The 17167-nt window shown below is 50.1% G+C and overlaps 1 protein-coding gene across 1 annotated transcript in view; it reads right to left on the reverse strand.

Moving 5' to 3' along the window:
• The window catches only part of LOC144718962 (potassium-transporting ATPase alpha chain 2-like), a 28418-nt gene that overhangs the window by 6410 nt on the left and 4841 nt on the right, over positions 1-17167 (reverse strand). Inside the window, exons 2-18 of the mRNA XM_078594605.1 lie at positions 16518-16712; positions 12409-12468; positions 11410-11613; positions 10644-10757; positions 10171-10305; positions 9890-10007; positions 9004-9272; positions 8562-8760; positions 7728-7837; positions 6990-7124; positions 6183-6369; positions 5205-5380; positions 4214-4350; positions 3550-3700; positions 2853-3021; positions 2230-2384; positions 871-994 (exon numbers count right to left, since the gene is read on the reverse strand). Of these exons, the coding sequence (XP_078450731.1) occupies positions 871-994; positions 2230-2384; positions 2853-3021; positions 3550-3700; positions 4214-4350; positions 5205-5380; positions 6183-6369; positions 6990-7124; positions 7728-7837; positions 8562-8760; positions 9004-9272; positions 9890-10007; positions 10171-10305; positions 10644-10757; positions 11410-11613; positions 12409-12468; positions 16518-16712 (2638 nt within the window). The remainder of the gene's footprint in view (positions 1-870; positions 995-2229; positions 2385-2852; positions 3022-3549; positions 3701-4213; positions 4351-5204; positions 5381-6182; positions 6370-6989; positions 7125-7727; positions 7838-8561; positions 8761-9003; positions 9273-9889; positions 10008-10170; positions 10306-10643; positions 10758-11409; positions 11614-12408; positions 12469-16517; positions 16713-17167) is intronic.

Genomic DNA, 17167 nt, shown 5'->3' on the forward strand with positions numbered 1-17167 from the left:
ACACACCCATACGTGTACGTACATGTACAGACCTTTGTCAGTCCACTGCTGGATGAGAGCTTCCCCATGCTGTGTGGATCATGCGAGATTATTTGACCATACTTCACTACGCTGGTCGGTGAGGGTTGGCAATGGTCAGGAGCATAGACAAGGGAACAAAGTACAGTACAACAACGGATTTTGTTGCACAGCCCTCTGCTACCCAGCACATGACCGTGCAGTCTATGACACCTGTTATTCATGGTGGTCTCCCATCAGAGCACTATCCAGGCTCAACCCTGCTTACCTACGAAGATCTGATGAGATCAGTGCATGATGAGTAATTTGGTCGTAGGCATATACAAAGAGAATGACAATCGAGCCCTGTAGCAACTTTGCAATTGTAACTGGGAAACGGTAAAACATTATGAAGATTCAAATTGTGGAACGTAAATACTGATGTGTAGAAAACAAGATGAGTCGAGTCGATTATCAGGAGGGATTTGAATTCAGTTGCGATTACGTGTTGAGATTTTTAACCGCAGTACCACCTGGCGTTATGTACCACAGATTCCCTGGTATACTTTTTCCACTGTACATCCAGGCCGTACTGGGGATGTGCCAAGCCATGTTGTTTTTCCTCTGCATAATCTGAACTTGTGCCGCTGATGTCGCACGCAATGAACGCACGACGTCAGTGGCACACGTTTGTCAAGTGTAGTGACTAAAGGAAAAATTCTAAACCACGTCCCTGGCCCTGCTTGGCCCCGAACCAGATTTCGATGTCTTCTTGTGAAGCCTGGCTTGGAAAAAATCACCCATACTGGCGCAGCTCGGGTGTGGAAGTGGAAAAGGGTGAGTGAACCCGCAGGCAGGCCGAGCGGCACTCACCGATCTGCAGGTAGGAGTAGGTGGCGAGTTTCGAGTTCACCAGGTGGTCGGTGCGAGCGTTTCGCGGTCGCCGGTTCATGATGTCGCTCTCGGATTTCTCATAGGCCAGAGCAATAGACGGGATCTGCGCGCGCACACGCGGAGCGGAACAGAATGAGCAAGTTCCCTTCCAGCCCAGCTGGAATTAGCGTTCCATACACTTTGCACGGAGCAGTATGCACAGGTAGCTCTCTAACAACACGTGGATTTCATTCACCTCCACCGGAACTGAAATGTTTGGAGGATATCTCTCCATCGATTGGTGGATACAGCCATCATGAATGTTGCACAAATTACTCTGCTCATAATGCAGTGAGACCTTGCAGAGCCAGATTTGAGTAGGCCTACATTTTGGGTAAGCTATGAGGCTTCCAGAAATAATGAATAAATACATGTTTTGTTTTAAATGGAAATGTCAAATATTTAACAAAAGCCATACATCCAACTGGAACTCTATTTATGCACTAATGAAGCTGGGACTTGTAGAAGGCGGAGGAGTGTGCGTGCACACGAGCAATTCAAAACCGAAAAACAAAAACATATCTATGTATATTGCCAATAAGTGCTCTGGAATGTCACATGCTCTACTAAGCTCTCTCGTTTTCCTGTTCATTACTTTATCCTTTGTTTTATAAATAAGCTCAATAAATATTTCATGCACTCATCCAGTGAACCTCAATCATCTACCTGCCTCTGCTTCGGTGCTACGCTAGCGAGATGTTAATTACCTCACCTCGTATACAGGAGGTTGTGGGTTCAATCCCGACCCTGACGCCTGTATATTTGGAGTTTGCATGTTCTCCCCGTGGTCGTGTGGAAACACGCATTTAGAGTATTTTACTGCTGTAAATTTCCACATGATAAGCCACTTCATTGGGCTATCGTTTGTGGCCAAATGATAGCCCAATGAAGTAAAATTCATGTTTTAGGTTAGCTTCATGGAGCTCATGGTAGAGGCTGCTGATCATGCTGCTTTATAAAATGTATGTTTGCTTGTTAATTTTGACACAATTTTTGCTTTTAAAGTCGGTACTCGCTGAAAGCGTTCAGCAATCGACAGCTGTGCTGTTTACATTGCTAGGGACCGGTACATCAGGGCACGAGCTGCTGCGGAGGCACGGTGCGAGTACTCGCTCGTGTACGTACGACGCTGGGGAACAGACTGGAGTGGTTTGCATGGTGCCGCAATGGCACAGGTTGGTGGTTGGTGTGTGCTGGGCTTGTGTAGCATTGCGCAACCAAGACGAGGCATAAGGAGTTGGTGGCCGTTCAAATTGCGTGTGCAAAGTTGGCAGACACATTACAAAGTGCGATACTTACGATGTCCGTTCCCAGATCGATGAAGAGGATGGTGATGGTGCCAATGGGCAGCGGGATGGAGGCGATGATGTAGATCAGGAATGGGCACAGCTCAGCGATGTTCTTGGTGAGGGTATAAGCGATGGACTTCTTTAGATTGTCAAAGATGAGCCGACCTGCAGAAGCGCACCAACACATGCACAACACTCTCATCATTGGAGACCACCACGGTGACCCACCACCATTACTCGCACCACCATCGCATTCAGCGCTGCTGTCACTTTTGTTTAAAAAATAAAATTTTTTGCTGATGGTGGAAGTGGTGGTGATGGTGGAAGTGGCGGTGATGGCGGTGGTCGTGGTGAGGGTGATGGTTGGTGGTGGCAGTGGTTGGAGCGGTGGTGGAGGTGGTGGTGCTGGTGACGGCGGGGGTAGTAGTGGCGCTTGTCGTAGAGTTGGTGGTATTGGTAGTGGTGGCATTGCTGGTGGTGGAGGTGTTGGTGGTGGCAGTAGGGGTAGTGATGGCAGCGGTCGTCGTGGCAGTGACAGTGATGGGATTGGTAGTGGCGGTGTTGCTGGTGGTGGCGGCATTCCTGGTGGTGGTGCTGATATCGTAAGTGTGATGGGTGATGGCCGCTGCTTACCCTCCTCAACACCAGTGACAATGGATGCGAAGTTGTCATCCAGCAGGATCATGTCAGCTGCCTGCTTGGAGGCGTCCGATCCGGAGATGCCCATGGCGATGCCGATGTCGGCCTTCTTGAGTGCTGGAGAGTCGTTCACGCCATCTCCCGTCACTGCCACGATTGCGCCCTAAATGCGCGAGTAGAATCGACAGAGAGTCATGCGCTCGCGATGACCAATCCATCAACAGCAGCAGCCATGATCAATCCACTGCTGGATGAAGGTAATTAAACCTATATTATGGAATATTGGTTCCGAGGGGAAATTAAAATTCGTCCATGGAGGAACGTATATTCTGGGGGACATATATCCTGACACTGTGGTGTTGCTGCAGGGCATGCGTGGTGTGTAGTGTCCTCTGCGGGGAGCAGTAGTGTATGGTTATCACACGCCATGAACCTGGTGACCCGAGTTCGACTCCCACTCATAGCCAACATCAGTTATGACTATCTGAACCGTTCCTGGGCCTCCTCTAGGTCGACTCGGCATTAAGTGAGTACCTGGTGCAGTATGTAAACATCAGAAATGTCAAGTAAAAAGTGACCAGACGAAGTATTGGCTGTACCGGCCTTCATAGGTACTCCCTAACAGCACTTTCCCCATGAGTTTATTAAGGCTATATGGGGGATCTTTGTCTTTTGTGTCTCTGTTCGGCACCTGTCTCTGGCAGCCCTCCACGATGATGAGCTTCTGCTGGGGTGACGTGCGAGCGAACACGATCTCCGTGTGGTTGGCCAGGATGCAGTCGATTTCGTCACTGCCCATGTCCTTCAGCTCCCCGCCGTTCACCACCGCAGCCTTCGCGTCCCTGTACCGTGCACAACGTCGCACGCACATTCTCCTCTACTGCCCCCGTGGTCGAGAACTCCCTTCATGCACATGTACTCACATGTTCCTGTTTTTATGTTCGCGTGTGTGTGTACCCATGTGCGTTCGGATGGCACTTGCCCCAACAGTCTGTTGAGGCTATACAGGGGGTTTGTCTTTTGTCTGTACCCACGGGGAGCAGTAGTCAAGAAGCTAGCATGCTATACTACGAATTCGGCCAACCGAGTTAGATTCCCACTCACGGCCACCACCAGTGACGATTATCTGAACGGATCCTGGGCCTTCCCGAGGCCGACTCAATTTAGCATTTCCACTCAGGAGACAAAGGCAGCGGGCGTGGTGCTGGCCACCCACCCCCTCGCGTGCTGTTCTAGCCTTTTTAAGTGTTCGCTAACAGCACTTGCCTCACCACCCTGGGTAGGCTATATGGGCTATAGTTGTCTTTGTACCCGTGTGTTCCTATCAGTGCACGTGCATGTGTGTGCGTGCGTACCGTGGGTTGACCTGGTCGAGGGGGATGTTGAGGCGGCTGGCAATGTCGTCGACTGTCTCACTGCCGGCAGAGATGATGCCGACGCTACGCGCGATCGCCTTCGCCGTGATGGGATGATCGCCCGTCACCATGATCACCTGCCATGCAACATCATCACCATCGTCGTCATCCTCACTATTGCCAACAAAAACAACAATCACCGTTCGCCACAAAGTGGTGGTGATGTAACCATGGCGCTTGTGACAGGCTAGGTGCACTCTGAGGCCACGTGACATGTCGTAGGCTCACTGCTGGCAGGTCATGGAACAGACCCAGGTGCCATGGGTTGACTTAGATAACTGACGGATGCACCACCTGTCCCATTACCACCACCACCATCATCCTCATCACCACCACCCGAAACAACACCATCGCCACCAGGACCATTACCATCAATGCCATCCTCCTCATCATCCTCATCACAACCAGGACAATTACCACCACCAGAGTCGTTGTCTCTCTCCAGCTGAGCGCTGCTGTGGTTTGAGTGCTCAACTCAAATTCCCTGAGTTCAAACTCAGGTTGCGAGTCAACTCAACCCATCTTCGCTCCGGGGTCAATAAAATACCAATCTGGAGCAAGTCAACTGTAATCACATGAAGGAGAGACTGCTTCCTGCCAAAGGAAGGAGGAATTTCCACCACTGCCGATGGTACTGAATTCCGTAAAATTCATGATTCAGCACAGGAACTCACTGATTCAAAACATTTTTTCCCAAAGTGTGAACTTTGTGGGTTATGATCCTCAAAGAGATTGGTTCTCATAGTTATGAGAACCCCATGCATGTGGTTCCCTGTATGTGTGACATCTCAGGTGAATCAACCGCTGCGATTGTCAGGTGAGACGTCCCTCGTGCGTGAGCGTGTATGCATGTGAGCACGTATGCGCGTACTCGTGTGCGTGTATGTGAGCGCGTGCGCGTGCGTGCGTGCGTGTGCATGTGAGCACGTACCTTGATGCCGGCCGAGCGACACTTGCACACGGCGTCCGGCACGGTGGAGCGTGGGGGGTCAATCATAGATATGAGCCCCACAAAGCAGAGGCCCTGCACAGGGAAGTTCCGCGAGTCCGTGTCGAAGGTGAAGCCGCGAGGAAACTCGTCCAAGGGCAGCTGCAGGTGGCAGAAGCCTGTGGGGCAGCAGCATGCGGGTCAGTTGTGTGCGGGTCAACAGCAGAGTGCGGGGCAGTGGCATGTGGGTCAGTAGTGTGCGGGTCAACAGCAGAGTGCGGGGCAGTGGCATGTGGGGCAGTAGTGTGCAGGTCAACAGCAGAGTGCGGGGCAGTGGCATGTGGGTCAGTAGTGTGCGGGTCAACAGCAGAGTGTGGGGCAGTGGCATGTGGGGCAGTAGTGTGCAGGTCAACAGCAGAGTGCGGGGCAGTGGCATGTGGGGCAGTAGTGTGCAGGTCAACAGCAGAGTGCGGGGCAGTGGCATGTGGGTCAGTAGTGTGCGGGTCAACAGCAGAGTGTGGGGCAGTGGCATGTGGGGCAGTAGTGTGCAGGTCAACAGCAGAGTGCGGGGCAGTGGCATGTGGGGCAGTAGTGTGCAGGTCAACAGCAGAGTGCGGGGCAGTGGCATGTGGGGCAGTAGTGTGCGGGTCAACAGCAGAGTGCGGGGCAGTGGCATGTGGGGCAGTAGTGTGCAGGTCAACAGCAGAGTGTGGGGCAGCAGCGTGCAGGGCAGCAGCATGCGGGGCTGTAGAATGCACGTAGGAGGTTGGTGTGCACAGGAGCACGGTGCCTAGGTGTGTCCAGGCTGGGCTGAAGTGCGGAGTGTGCACAGTGTGTGTCTCATTGTGTTTGCATGTGTGCCTGTCAGTGAGCATGCACACAAGAGTCTGGAGATTGGGTGAAGCTGTAGGGATTCGGTGAACCTGTGAAGATTCGGTGAAGCTGTGAGAATGCTGAGTGTGCCGTGCGAGCGAGCCGCACCAAGCACACGCTCGCCGAGCCCCCCCAGGGCGGTGTAGGCCTCTGTGAAGTCGGCGCGCTTCTCCTCGTCCAGTGGCACCTCAACGCCTCCCAGCATGATGGTGGTGCAGCAGTCCAACACTCGCTCCGGCGCCCCCTTCATGACCAGCAGGTGGCCCGTGGAACCCTCCTCCTCGTGAATCGACAGCTGTGGGCACAGGCGCAGACAACAGAGATAAAGATCCCCCCCATAGCCGTACGGGCTGTTGGAGCAAGTGCTGTGAGCGAGGGCCTATTCAGGACGAATATCCTTCAGGTTGCCGGAGATACAACAAAGACAAAGATCCCCCCTATAGCCTTAACAGACTGTTGGGGCAAGTGCTGTTAGCGAGCACCTATAAACGCCGGCACGGTACACGAGGAGGTGGGTGGCCAGCACCAAGCCTGTCCGCCTTTGTGTCCTGAGTGGCGATATTTACACACCGCACCAGGTACTCATTTGAGGTTGAGTCGACCTAGAGGAGGCCCAGGACTAGTTCAGATAATCGTCATCGGTGTTGGCCATCAGCGGGAATTTAACTCAGGTCGCCGGGTTCTTAGCACAGCCCACTAACCGCTACATTGCCTTTTGCATATTTTCCAAGAAACTTGTACTTGCGTGCGTGTACCTTGCACTTGTGTGTGAGAACCAAAGTATTTGTTGTGCAAGTGCCTGGCACTTGTTGTGCATGTTGAGTACCTGGTCTTTGTGTGCGAGGACCTGGCACTTGTGTGTGAGTAACTGGAGCTTGCGTACAAGCGCCTGGTATTTTTTGAGTGTGTGAGTACCTGGTACTTGTTGGTGCTGTTGAAGGGGATCTCTGCGACCTTGTTGTTCCGCTCCCTCATGTTGGCGATGGAGCCGAGGAGCTGCTCCGTGAACTTGAGCAGAGCCGTCTCGGACGCATCCCCACTGACGTCGCGCTGCACGACATCACACCAGCACCACCGTCACACCGCAATTGTCACAACACCGCCACTGTCACATCACCATCATCACCACCGTCGTCATAGCGCTGCCATCATCACACCACCATTGTCACAGCATCGCCTTCGTCACAACACCGTCACACCACCACCATCACACCACCATCGTCACAGGACCGCCGTTGTCACACCACCATCAACACCACCGCCATCGTCAAAACACCATCTTCACAACACCATCATTATCACACCACCATCGTCATAACATCGCCTTCATCACAACATCATCATACCACCATTGTCACACTGCCATCGTCGCAGCAATGCCACTGTCACACCACCATCACCACAGCCACGCCATTGTCACAATACCACTGTCATACCATCGTCACAGCACCGCCATCATCACACGACCATGGTCACACCATCACGATCACAACACCGTTGTTGTCACACCACAGCCATTTCGTGTTTACCAATAAAATGCACCACACCAAGTATACGAACACCACACCTCCACGTCACTGTGTAGTTGAGATAATCATGGTCATTTAAGTGATGCAGTGGTTGGGCTGGTTTATGATGAGGTGGCTGGGTTACCCTGGAGATGGGTAGATCCTCCTGGTTCTGCCGGAACTCGGCGCGATTGCAGAGTGCCGCCACACGCGACAGAGACATCCAGGTCGACGAGGAGATGTCAAACGGCTGACCTGCAGCACACATCATCGTAACATCATCTCAACATCACATCACGGCTGACTTACAGCACGTATCATCACAACATCATCATAACATCGTAAAAACATCACAGCTTCACAACATTACAAGGTTACATCATTCACATCATTAACACAACATTACAACATTTATCACAGAACTACATCATCATCATCATCGATTTAAAGCTTTCGTGACTGCAGGGATTCATATTCTTGGATCTTTCGGTAATGTCACGTAGAAGGGAAATAATAAAATAATAATAAAACATTATAAAATTATCACGACGTTTCGGCCACAACACAAGCAACAGCCGTCCTCAGGTGAAGAACAGAGCTGTCTATTTTAATTATTTTATTATTTCCCTTCTACGTGACTTTACCGAAAGATCCAAGAATATAATCATCATCATCATCACATACAAGAGCATACGCTATGGTATCATCACGAAACCATTACACATGATCACAACATCATTACAGCTGGCCTAAATCTCACAACATTACAATCATCACCACCATGTCCTGATGATGATGTGCTTGATGATGTCGTGACGATGTTACGATGTTATTTGATTATGACAGACACCACCACCGTTACCACTACCACCACACCGTGGAAATCACAACACCACCGTCAAACCACCACCATCACGATGCCTCGTGAGAGCTCGTTGTCGCCATCTCTCTGTGCATGCGCACACACACACACACACACCTGTCTGGTCCTCAGTGGTGTCAGCCGTGTGGATCTGCCCGTCGAACCACATGTGCGCCACTGTCATGCGGTTTTGCGTGAGCGTGCCCGTCTTGTCAGAGCAGATGATGGAGGTGGAGCCCAGTGTCTCCACCGCCTCCAGGTTCTTCACGAGGCAGTTCTTCTTGGCCATGCGCTTGGCCGTCAGGGACAGCGTCACCTGGCGGGGGAGGAGGCCGAGGTGTGACGACTCGCGATAGCAAAACCCGCAAGAGGAACGGGCTTTCTGCACCAATATTAGGAGTCAGCAAAAGCTGCCCTGTGGAAATGGGCTTGCGCCTGCCATCGGAATGTGTAATTTCTAATACAGGCTCAGAAATGTCGGGGTAGGCGAGTGCCTCCACTCCGATTCTCCTCGACGCACGGAGCAACCGATGCCACCCCTCCTGTGGGCGCGACTCACGGTGACAGTGGCGAGCAGCCCCTCAGGCACGTTGGCCACGATGATGCCGATGAGGAAGATTATGGAGTTGAGCCAGTTGTAGCCGAGCGACATGGCGATGATAAAGAAGAGAATGCCGATTGAGATGGCGACGCCCGCTACGATGTGCACGAAGTGCTCAATCTCCTGGGCGATCGGCGTCTTGCCATTCTCCAGGCTCGAGGCGAGCGACGCGATGCGGCCGATCACCGTGTTGTCGCCCGTGCTCACCACAATTCCCAATGCCGTGCCTGCCGCACCACGTGCATGCACACACGAGCACACACACACGCACAGACACATACACACGTGCACACACAGACATGCGCACACATACACACAATCACAAGGCATGCGTTATTTCAGCACTGTGTGCCTTAGAGGGTGGGGGAAAACTTTGACTGAGGACTGAATATGACTTTCAAATATCTTTGGGAGGGGGCCACGCATTAAAGGACAACTTTATGTCATCCGATAACACTGTAAAGAATAATGTGCGTGTCGACGAATTATTAAGGGGCCCTTGCCATGAAAGAAGTGACAGAGCGCTTAAAAATGTATTCAACAGTGTTGTTGCCAGGTCAGAAATATTCCCTTCTTGCACACGGTTAGTGTTGCTAAGATGCTCGCAATGACAAATGCATTCTGCTTGTGCTACGTTTCGAAGTGGCAGGCCTCATGTGACTGTGGGCCACGTGAAGTGAAGCCGCAGACGTACATAGCCCCGAATACAGGCCCCAGGTACAGGCCGGAATACCGGCACCAAAAACAGGTCCATGGTCCAGAGAATTCCAACCCCTGCTCTAAAGTGTCATCACACTATCCCCCCTCGTGTCGGTGTGGCTGCCTGTGTGGCTGAGGTGCGCACCCTCCAGGCACGTGGTGGAGAAGAATGCCAGGTTCTTGGTCTCCAGAGGATTCTCGTGGGAGCAGTCGCACATTCGCGGCTGAGGCTCCGACTCCCCCGTGAGGGAAGAGTTGTCCACCTGCTCCACCCCAAACAGGATCCAAACGATGTAGCATACCACCAAACACCACAACACACATACTACAAACATCACGCATCACTCCAAACCACCACAATCCAAAAACCACACCATACATGGTGTGATGAGTGCTGCGATTGCGCTGTGGGATGTGCTGCCGTGCCTTGCAGCCCTGTGCGAAGATGATGCGAAGGTCCGCGGGGATGCGATCGCCACCCTTCACTTCCACGAGGTCACCGAGCACAAGGCCCGTGGCCACGATCTGCATCTTCTCTCCCCCTCGGATCACCTGGGCTTGCTGCACTCAAGAGACATACGGCCATTCGCAATTGAGCGGTGCTGATTTCACTGTAGCGCCAAAGTTTGAATTCATATGAAATACTCAACAACCCAACTAAATCATGCAAATATTGTCAACATTCCCAGCCCTTGTATCAATTAACTTTGGATGAATGTTTCCCTATGCATTAAGATGCATTGTGGGAAGCGAGGCATACATATAAAATAAAGCGATGCACTGACCAGCAAAATGAATTGCTGGTCAGTGCAGGTTGGTGAAGTGGGGTGGAGGATAGAACTGGTTTAGATATCACTGGGCAATGATGCGGTGGGAGGTACGATGCTGGCCGCTATTACCTGGGGAACCATGTTTGCGAAGGAGTCCATGATGTTGGTGCTCTTGGCCTCCTGGTAGTAGGCGAAGCAGCCGGTCAGGATGACCACGGCAGCAAGTACCACCCCAAGGTAGAGCTGCACAGCACATACGAGCGAATCACACCATGTACACCAAAACACACACGTGTGTGTTCATAATTCTGTCAATGTAATTCAAAGTGTGCACCTCTGCACGTTAATTTGATCACTTTCCATTCTTTGCACACTTTACATTTCTTGTTTCTGATCCATGAGTCATGGCAGGTAATATGCATTCATTAAGAATAATATATGTAGGCCCCTTTGGAGTTTTGGGCCCTGGTCAAATGTGCAATTGGCTCCTCCTTCCTCTGCCGGTACTCGGCATAAGCAAACTAAGCAAAAGCTTAGGGCTCAAAATAGCTCAGGTGACCCCTGATTTATTTAAAATATGGGTGCGCCACATACTGTATCAGTTCAAAATCTGATAGCTTTTAATAAATATAGAAATCTCCATCGTTCCAATGCCACATAATAGACTAGTTATTTATAATATAATCGACTCGTTATTTATATTTATAACGAGTCTATTAACTTCACTATTTCATGCGAGTCGTGAAGTAATTAAGTTACACACCCAGCACAGTCATGTCTCACACCCAAAAATAATGTTTGCTTCAGGGCCACGTTTTCCATCGGCTGGTACCATCACCACCACAATGACCGTCACCAGCACAACCAGTGCCCGCGCGTGTCCCCGTGTGCTCACGTTGTCGCGCGGGATGTTGATGTCCTGCGAGTACTGGATGCCGTACGCGATCCAGCAGAGGATGGCGCCGGCCCACAGCAGCAGCGAGAAACCGCCCATCATCTGCCGCATGAACTTGAGCCACTCGGGGGTCCCCTTTGGGGGCGTCAGCGAGTTGGGGCCGTTGCGCTCCAGACGCTCGGCGGCGACGGCCACCGACAGACCCTGGCCCAGCGTCACACAAACCGTTATCATCGTGGCCCCAGCAAAGCGGCATGGGCCCCGTTGCAAGGAATTATATGGACACATCCCCCCTCCCCTCCCCCCAGGGTTTTAATACCATCTCGGTAGCAAGATGTTAACTACCTCGTCTCGTATACAGAAGATCGTGGGTTCGATTCCGATTCTGACGCTTGCATATTTGGAGTTTGCATGTTCTCCCTGTGGTCGTGTAGATTTTTCTGCGGGTTCTCTGTTTTCCCTCCATATTTAGAAACATGCTTTTAGAGTATTTGGCTGCTATACATTTCCACATGATAAGCCACTTCTTTGAGCTATCATTTGTGGCCAGGTCACTTCTGAAAAAGAGCTTTATAGCTCAGTGGGCCTTACCTGGTAAAATAAAATGAAAATTTAGTTTTTATAGTTTTAAGTTGTTATTACGACCTGAGGTAGCATAACTTGCAGTGGTGTCAATTACTTTGTGGCCAATAACAGTGAATGGCATAATTAACTATTATTAGACATGTACATAGATTGGTACAGCTGACATTGTGTTAACTTAGGTTGTACCAATGTCTGCTACGGCCCATGGACTATTGCCCAGTTTGGCTCACTGCTGCGGTGTATGTGACAGGGCCTGCGATTGCAAACGCAGTACGATACGGTTCCTTGATGTGAACGTCTGTAATACATCAAGGATGTCATTTAAATGTCATTAGTAAAAGTGTTAGCCATGCACGCAAAGAGTTAGAGGCTCTATTTGCAGCCACAATAAGTGCACGTGTGCACGTGTCTCACCTTTTTCAGGTCAGTCTGATGTTTCTTTTCCAGTTCTCCTTGAGTCAACTTATGGTCATCCTGAAAGCGAAATCACACAGGAGCAGGGGAATTAAATCAATTTAGCGGCGATCGGGCTCAGCAATGCCAGCACTGAGGATCAAGGTGACACCACCACTGACCCTGTGGAGTATTTTATGAACAAATCTGCAGAATTAACCAGGGAGGCCTGCCGGGTCTAACTGCGAGCTCTACCGCTTATATATCAGCATATATAAGCGGTGGGTGGTGGGAGGGCTGGAAGCGTTCGCAGCGTAGTTCGATAGCGGTTGGCGCCACCGCTCCACGTCATTATAATGATTGCTCTATCAACCATGGAAATATGGTGTTGTCTGTATCATTATCACAGGGCTACTATAACAATTCTTGGGAAAGCACACAGTGGCGTCACTAGGGTTGGTGTCACCCACTGCGGTAACTCATGGTGTCACCCCCCCCATGGACCTCCTCCCGTACCAGACCGTACAGAATCCTTCGTAATGTTTTTTGTACTAATGTTACTCGTAAATCGTAATTCCCGTATGTCACTGAATGCAATGGCAATAGTAGTGACATAAACAACTAACAAATAAAAATTACACCTTTAAATGACAATATCATACGTACAGCCTAAATGTACTTTTACATAGTTTCATGTGGTTAAAGTGAAAATTCGGTAAGAAAACAATAGAATTCGAAGTAAGAAAAACGTCAAAACATTTAAGAACTACCGGTACATTAAATCAGATGTATATTTGCAAGACGGTGATGTTTTTAAAACATTTTTTAAAAAGACTAAAATGAAAAAAAAGCCCTCAATTTAAGATTAAAGTTATATTTCTAAACATGTATCAAGAAACATAGCATTTCCCCCCACTTCATGTTTTAAATTGTCAATTTCTCTATTCAGTTATCAAAGAGTTATATCATCAAGAATTGTAAGTTTATTATCAATTTTAATCATCGAATAATCTGTGATATAGTTGTAAATTGCTTAAATGTAATATTTCTTAGATTATATGAATACTAACAACAAAATTATTTTGTAAAATCTTTCTACATTTAATTACAACATTATTTGTAACTGAGCGGAAACATTCATTATTTTCCTTTTCCTTTAATTACTACTTCATTCTCAAAAAAGTTATTGATATAGGTTCACAAATACTCATTAGGACAACATTGTAGCTAAAACACCAGAAAATTTGACAAAACCAGCAAGGAACACAGCAGCGCGTGCTAGTAGCGCGTGCAGACGAAACCACGTGACTCAAATCGTCACTGTAGTTGGGTAACAATGACAGATCTGACCGGAGCGCATTAGAAGATTCAAAAAGTAAATTAGCATAGAGTTTTAGCCTTGTAGGTATATTGATACAGTACATGTAAGCTGGGTTTACGAAAAATGTTGTTGTTGTTATAACTACAGGTATATTTTTCTAAAAAATAATAAATTTCTGCTGAAACACTGCTCAACATTTTTTTTCGACAGTCATTTTGGTGTCATGATGCTTACACACCACACCAGGTACTCATTTGAGCATACCTGTCAACCCATACGGTTTACTCCGTATTCTTGTACAGGGAAATTGAGTTTTCAGGTCCACACGGCGTAAAGCCGTTTCAATACGGGCACAAAAATGTGTCTTATTTGTTTGTGTTTCTCCCTTGTGATGGCACTTTGTAAAATGAACGCTGAGATTTATAAGGACACGGGGTGACCAACAAGGTCTGAATTGGTCTGATAAGGGGTTGACAGGTATGTTTGAGGCTGAGTCGACCTAGGGGAAAGCCCATGACCGGTTGAGACAATCGTCAGCGGTGTTGGCCGGGTGTGAGCGGGAATCGAACTCGGGTAGCCGTGGTTGGTGGCGCAGCGTAGCGGTTTACCATGCGCGGCTCCCACGCCGCATGTTTACGGAATCATCGCAAACAAAGAACAAAAAAATAGCCCCTGGCTTGCCCCCCCCCTCCCCCCAGTCACACCCCCATACCCCCACCCCCCACCCCTCAGTCACACCCCCATACCCCCACCCCCCACCCCTCAGTCACACCCCCATACCCCCACCCACACCCCCATACCCCCACCCCCCACCCCTCAGTCACACCCCCATACCCCCACCCCTCACAGAACCGGCTTCCTCTTGCTGAGACCGGCGCCGCACCGGTCCCGGCCGCCTCGCACCCGCATCCACACGCAGCGTCCGGCAGGGGGGGCTGCAGGACCTCGCCCCCTTACAGCCCCCACCCACCCCACCTTGAGCCCCCCCCCCCACGCTATCTCCCTGCTCCTACGTCATCAAGCCCGGCTACAGCTGTTCTTGGATGGGAGGGGGGGCAGTAGAGTAATGTATTGATAGCAGTGATACACCGCTAAGGGTGATAGTGAACTTTGGGGGGGGGGGGGGGGCAAATGGATATTTGTTGGAGCAGGGCTGACCGCATCGCACCCCCCCCCCCCCGTCGTGCCCGGTCCCTTCCTCCCTGCCCTCATCATCATCATGTCCGTGGGCTCTGTCAAGTACCGATTCATGTACATGTCTAATAATAGTTAATTATGGCATTCACTGTTATTGGCCACAAAGTAATTGACACCACTGCAAGTTATGCCACCTCAGGTCGTAATAACAACTTAAAACTATAAAAACTAAATTTTCATTTTATTTTACCAGGTAAGGCCCACTGAGCTATAAAGCTCTTTTTCATTAACCATGGTTCCATCGCTTCTTGTCAGGTGCATCATCATCATCAATAATTCATCATCATAGGTTGCGCTGCGGTGTGTCAAGGCCACTGTTGGATGAAGGCTTCCTCGCGCAGTGTCGGTCACTGGAGTTGTTTTTACTAAACTCCACCCCTCTGGTTGGCGCAGGTTGGCGACTGGAGTGTCCAGGATCGGGAATTAAACTCCGATTTCCGAAATCACGAGACAATTTGCTTACCATTACTCCACCACTCTACTCCGTCTTACATATAGACACTCCAGACGTGTCCCCGCGTCTCTGGGATCTACACTCCGGCCCCGTGTCCCTTGCACCCCTACTCAACCCCCATCAGCCTTATTATCGTGTCCCCATTCCCCTCGTCTCCTTGTCGCTGCTCTCGTGTCTCCAGGACACGTGTTCTTCTCTACGTGTCCTCGCCACTTGTCTCTGCCCCATGTGTCACTTCCTGGGCAACTTTTAAAGATCTCTGTATCCCACTGCACGTCGTGAGAAGGAACGATGGCCAATGGTGGGGACTCACGAGGCAGTGACAGCCAAAGGAGAGAACATAGCTGATGGAGCAATGGATTTGGCTCGCTTGATCGATTGTGGCATCACGTCACCACGAGCGATTGCGAGGGCTGATGATGATATCTCTTCATCACTGGGCAACCTAAACCGGACCGTGTCTTTGCATGCCTCCCTCCATTCCTCATCTCCACATTGTCCCTCCCTCCCCACCCTCATTCCCGGGGGGGGGGCAAGTGACGAAGCGAATGCGTGGAATGCGACACGGCTAGACAGACAAGACTCACACCACCAAACACACGGGTTTGTTCGGTCGGGATCACGGGGGGGGGGGGGGGGGGCGACGGAGCAGAGCTAAGGTGGTCAGAGCATGTAACAAACACAGGTGCTCAGCAGCGGTATTTAGGAGGTGATGGACACGCACACGATATTAGCACAGTTTACGGTGGTCGTGGGAATTGTGAATTTAATTAAAAGTTCGGGAAATTGCTGCAGGAACGCATTCTCAGCCCGGAGGGGTGGAGGCAGCATGGGGCCCTCACTCAGTTCAAGATTTTTGGTTTTACCTAAAAATGTTTGTTTTGAAAGTTTCTTCTAAAGTATTAAATTTATAAAAGTTTTCAGTGAATTGTTAGGTGGTGCGTCGCCCCACATTATTCCGTGACCTTCCCATTGAACGAACATTCGATGTAACAGCTCAAGAGTGAGATGCACTGTTGCATCGCGAGACTATAGAGGAAGAAGGTGACCACGTGGTGGGGGCCTTCATCCAGGAGTGGATAGACCACGGCTGATGATAATAGACCACGGCTGATGATAATAGACCACGGCTGATGAGCACTGTAAGTGTAACTCTACCATGTCCAGCTCCTGCTTGAGTCCATCCATCTTGTCATCCTTTGCCTGCTGCCGCCCCACCCACTTGGCCCTAAGCCCCTTGCGCTTCTTGCAGGTGGCACCAGGATTGTCGCCCTTCTTGTCCATCCTGTCCACGTCCAACACGGTGGGCACATAGTCCTGCGTGCCATGCGTCTCCACCGTGTACACATTCGCCTGGGGGGAGGAGGGCACCGACAGCACAGGCATAGCAACCACAGGGTTTACAACATACGTATCGTCACTTCCTCCGAATTGTATCACAATTGTGCTATCGGTGTCACGTATTGAGACAGATGATCAATTTTAAAGTCTCTTACAACGGCGTAACTCTCCGTATTAGAGAACGGCCTATAGAAGTTGGTATCCTACGGAACGGCATTTAAGATCCATTAAAGTTATCTTTGGTCCACACAAAAGGTGGTAGGTAGGTAGTACGTCACCACCTGCTCTGCATGAGAAATGTTCGTCACATCAAATGAATGTGTAATTCTTAGAGCTGGAATGTAACCAAAATAAGAGCAGAATCCAATTAAATGTGATGGTTTTTGTGCAGACAAAAACCCAGTACACTTGAACATTTGGTTTAATCATTCCTACCCAGGCTCTCAGCAGTGCCAGCATCAGTCATC

Source organism: Lampetra planeri, chromosome 5 (assembly GCF_965212315.1).
Source record: "Lampetra planeri chromosome 5, kcLamPlan1.2.h2, whole genome shotgun sequence".
Lineage (NCBI taxonomy): Eukaryota > Metazoa > Chordata > Hyperoartia > Petromyzontiformes > Petromyzontidae > Lampetra > Lampetra planeri.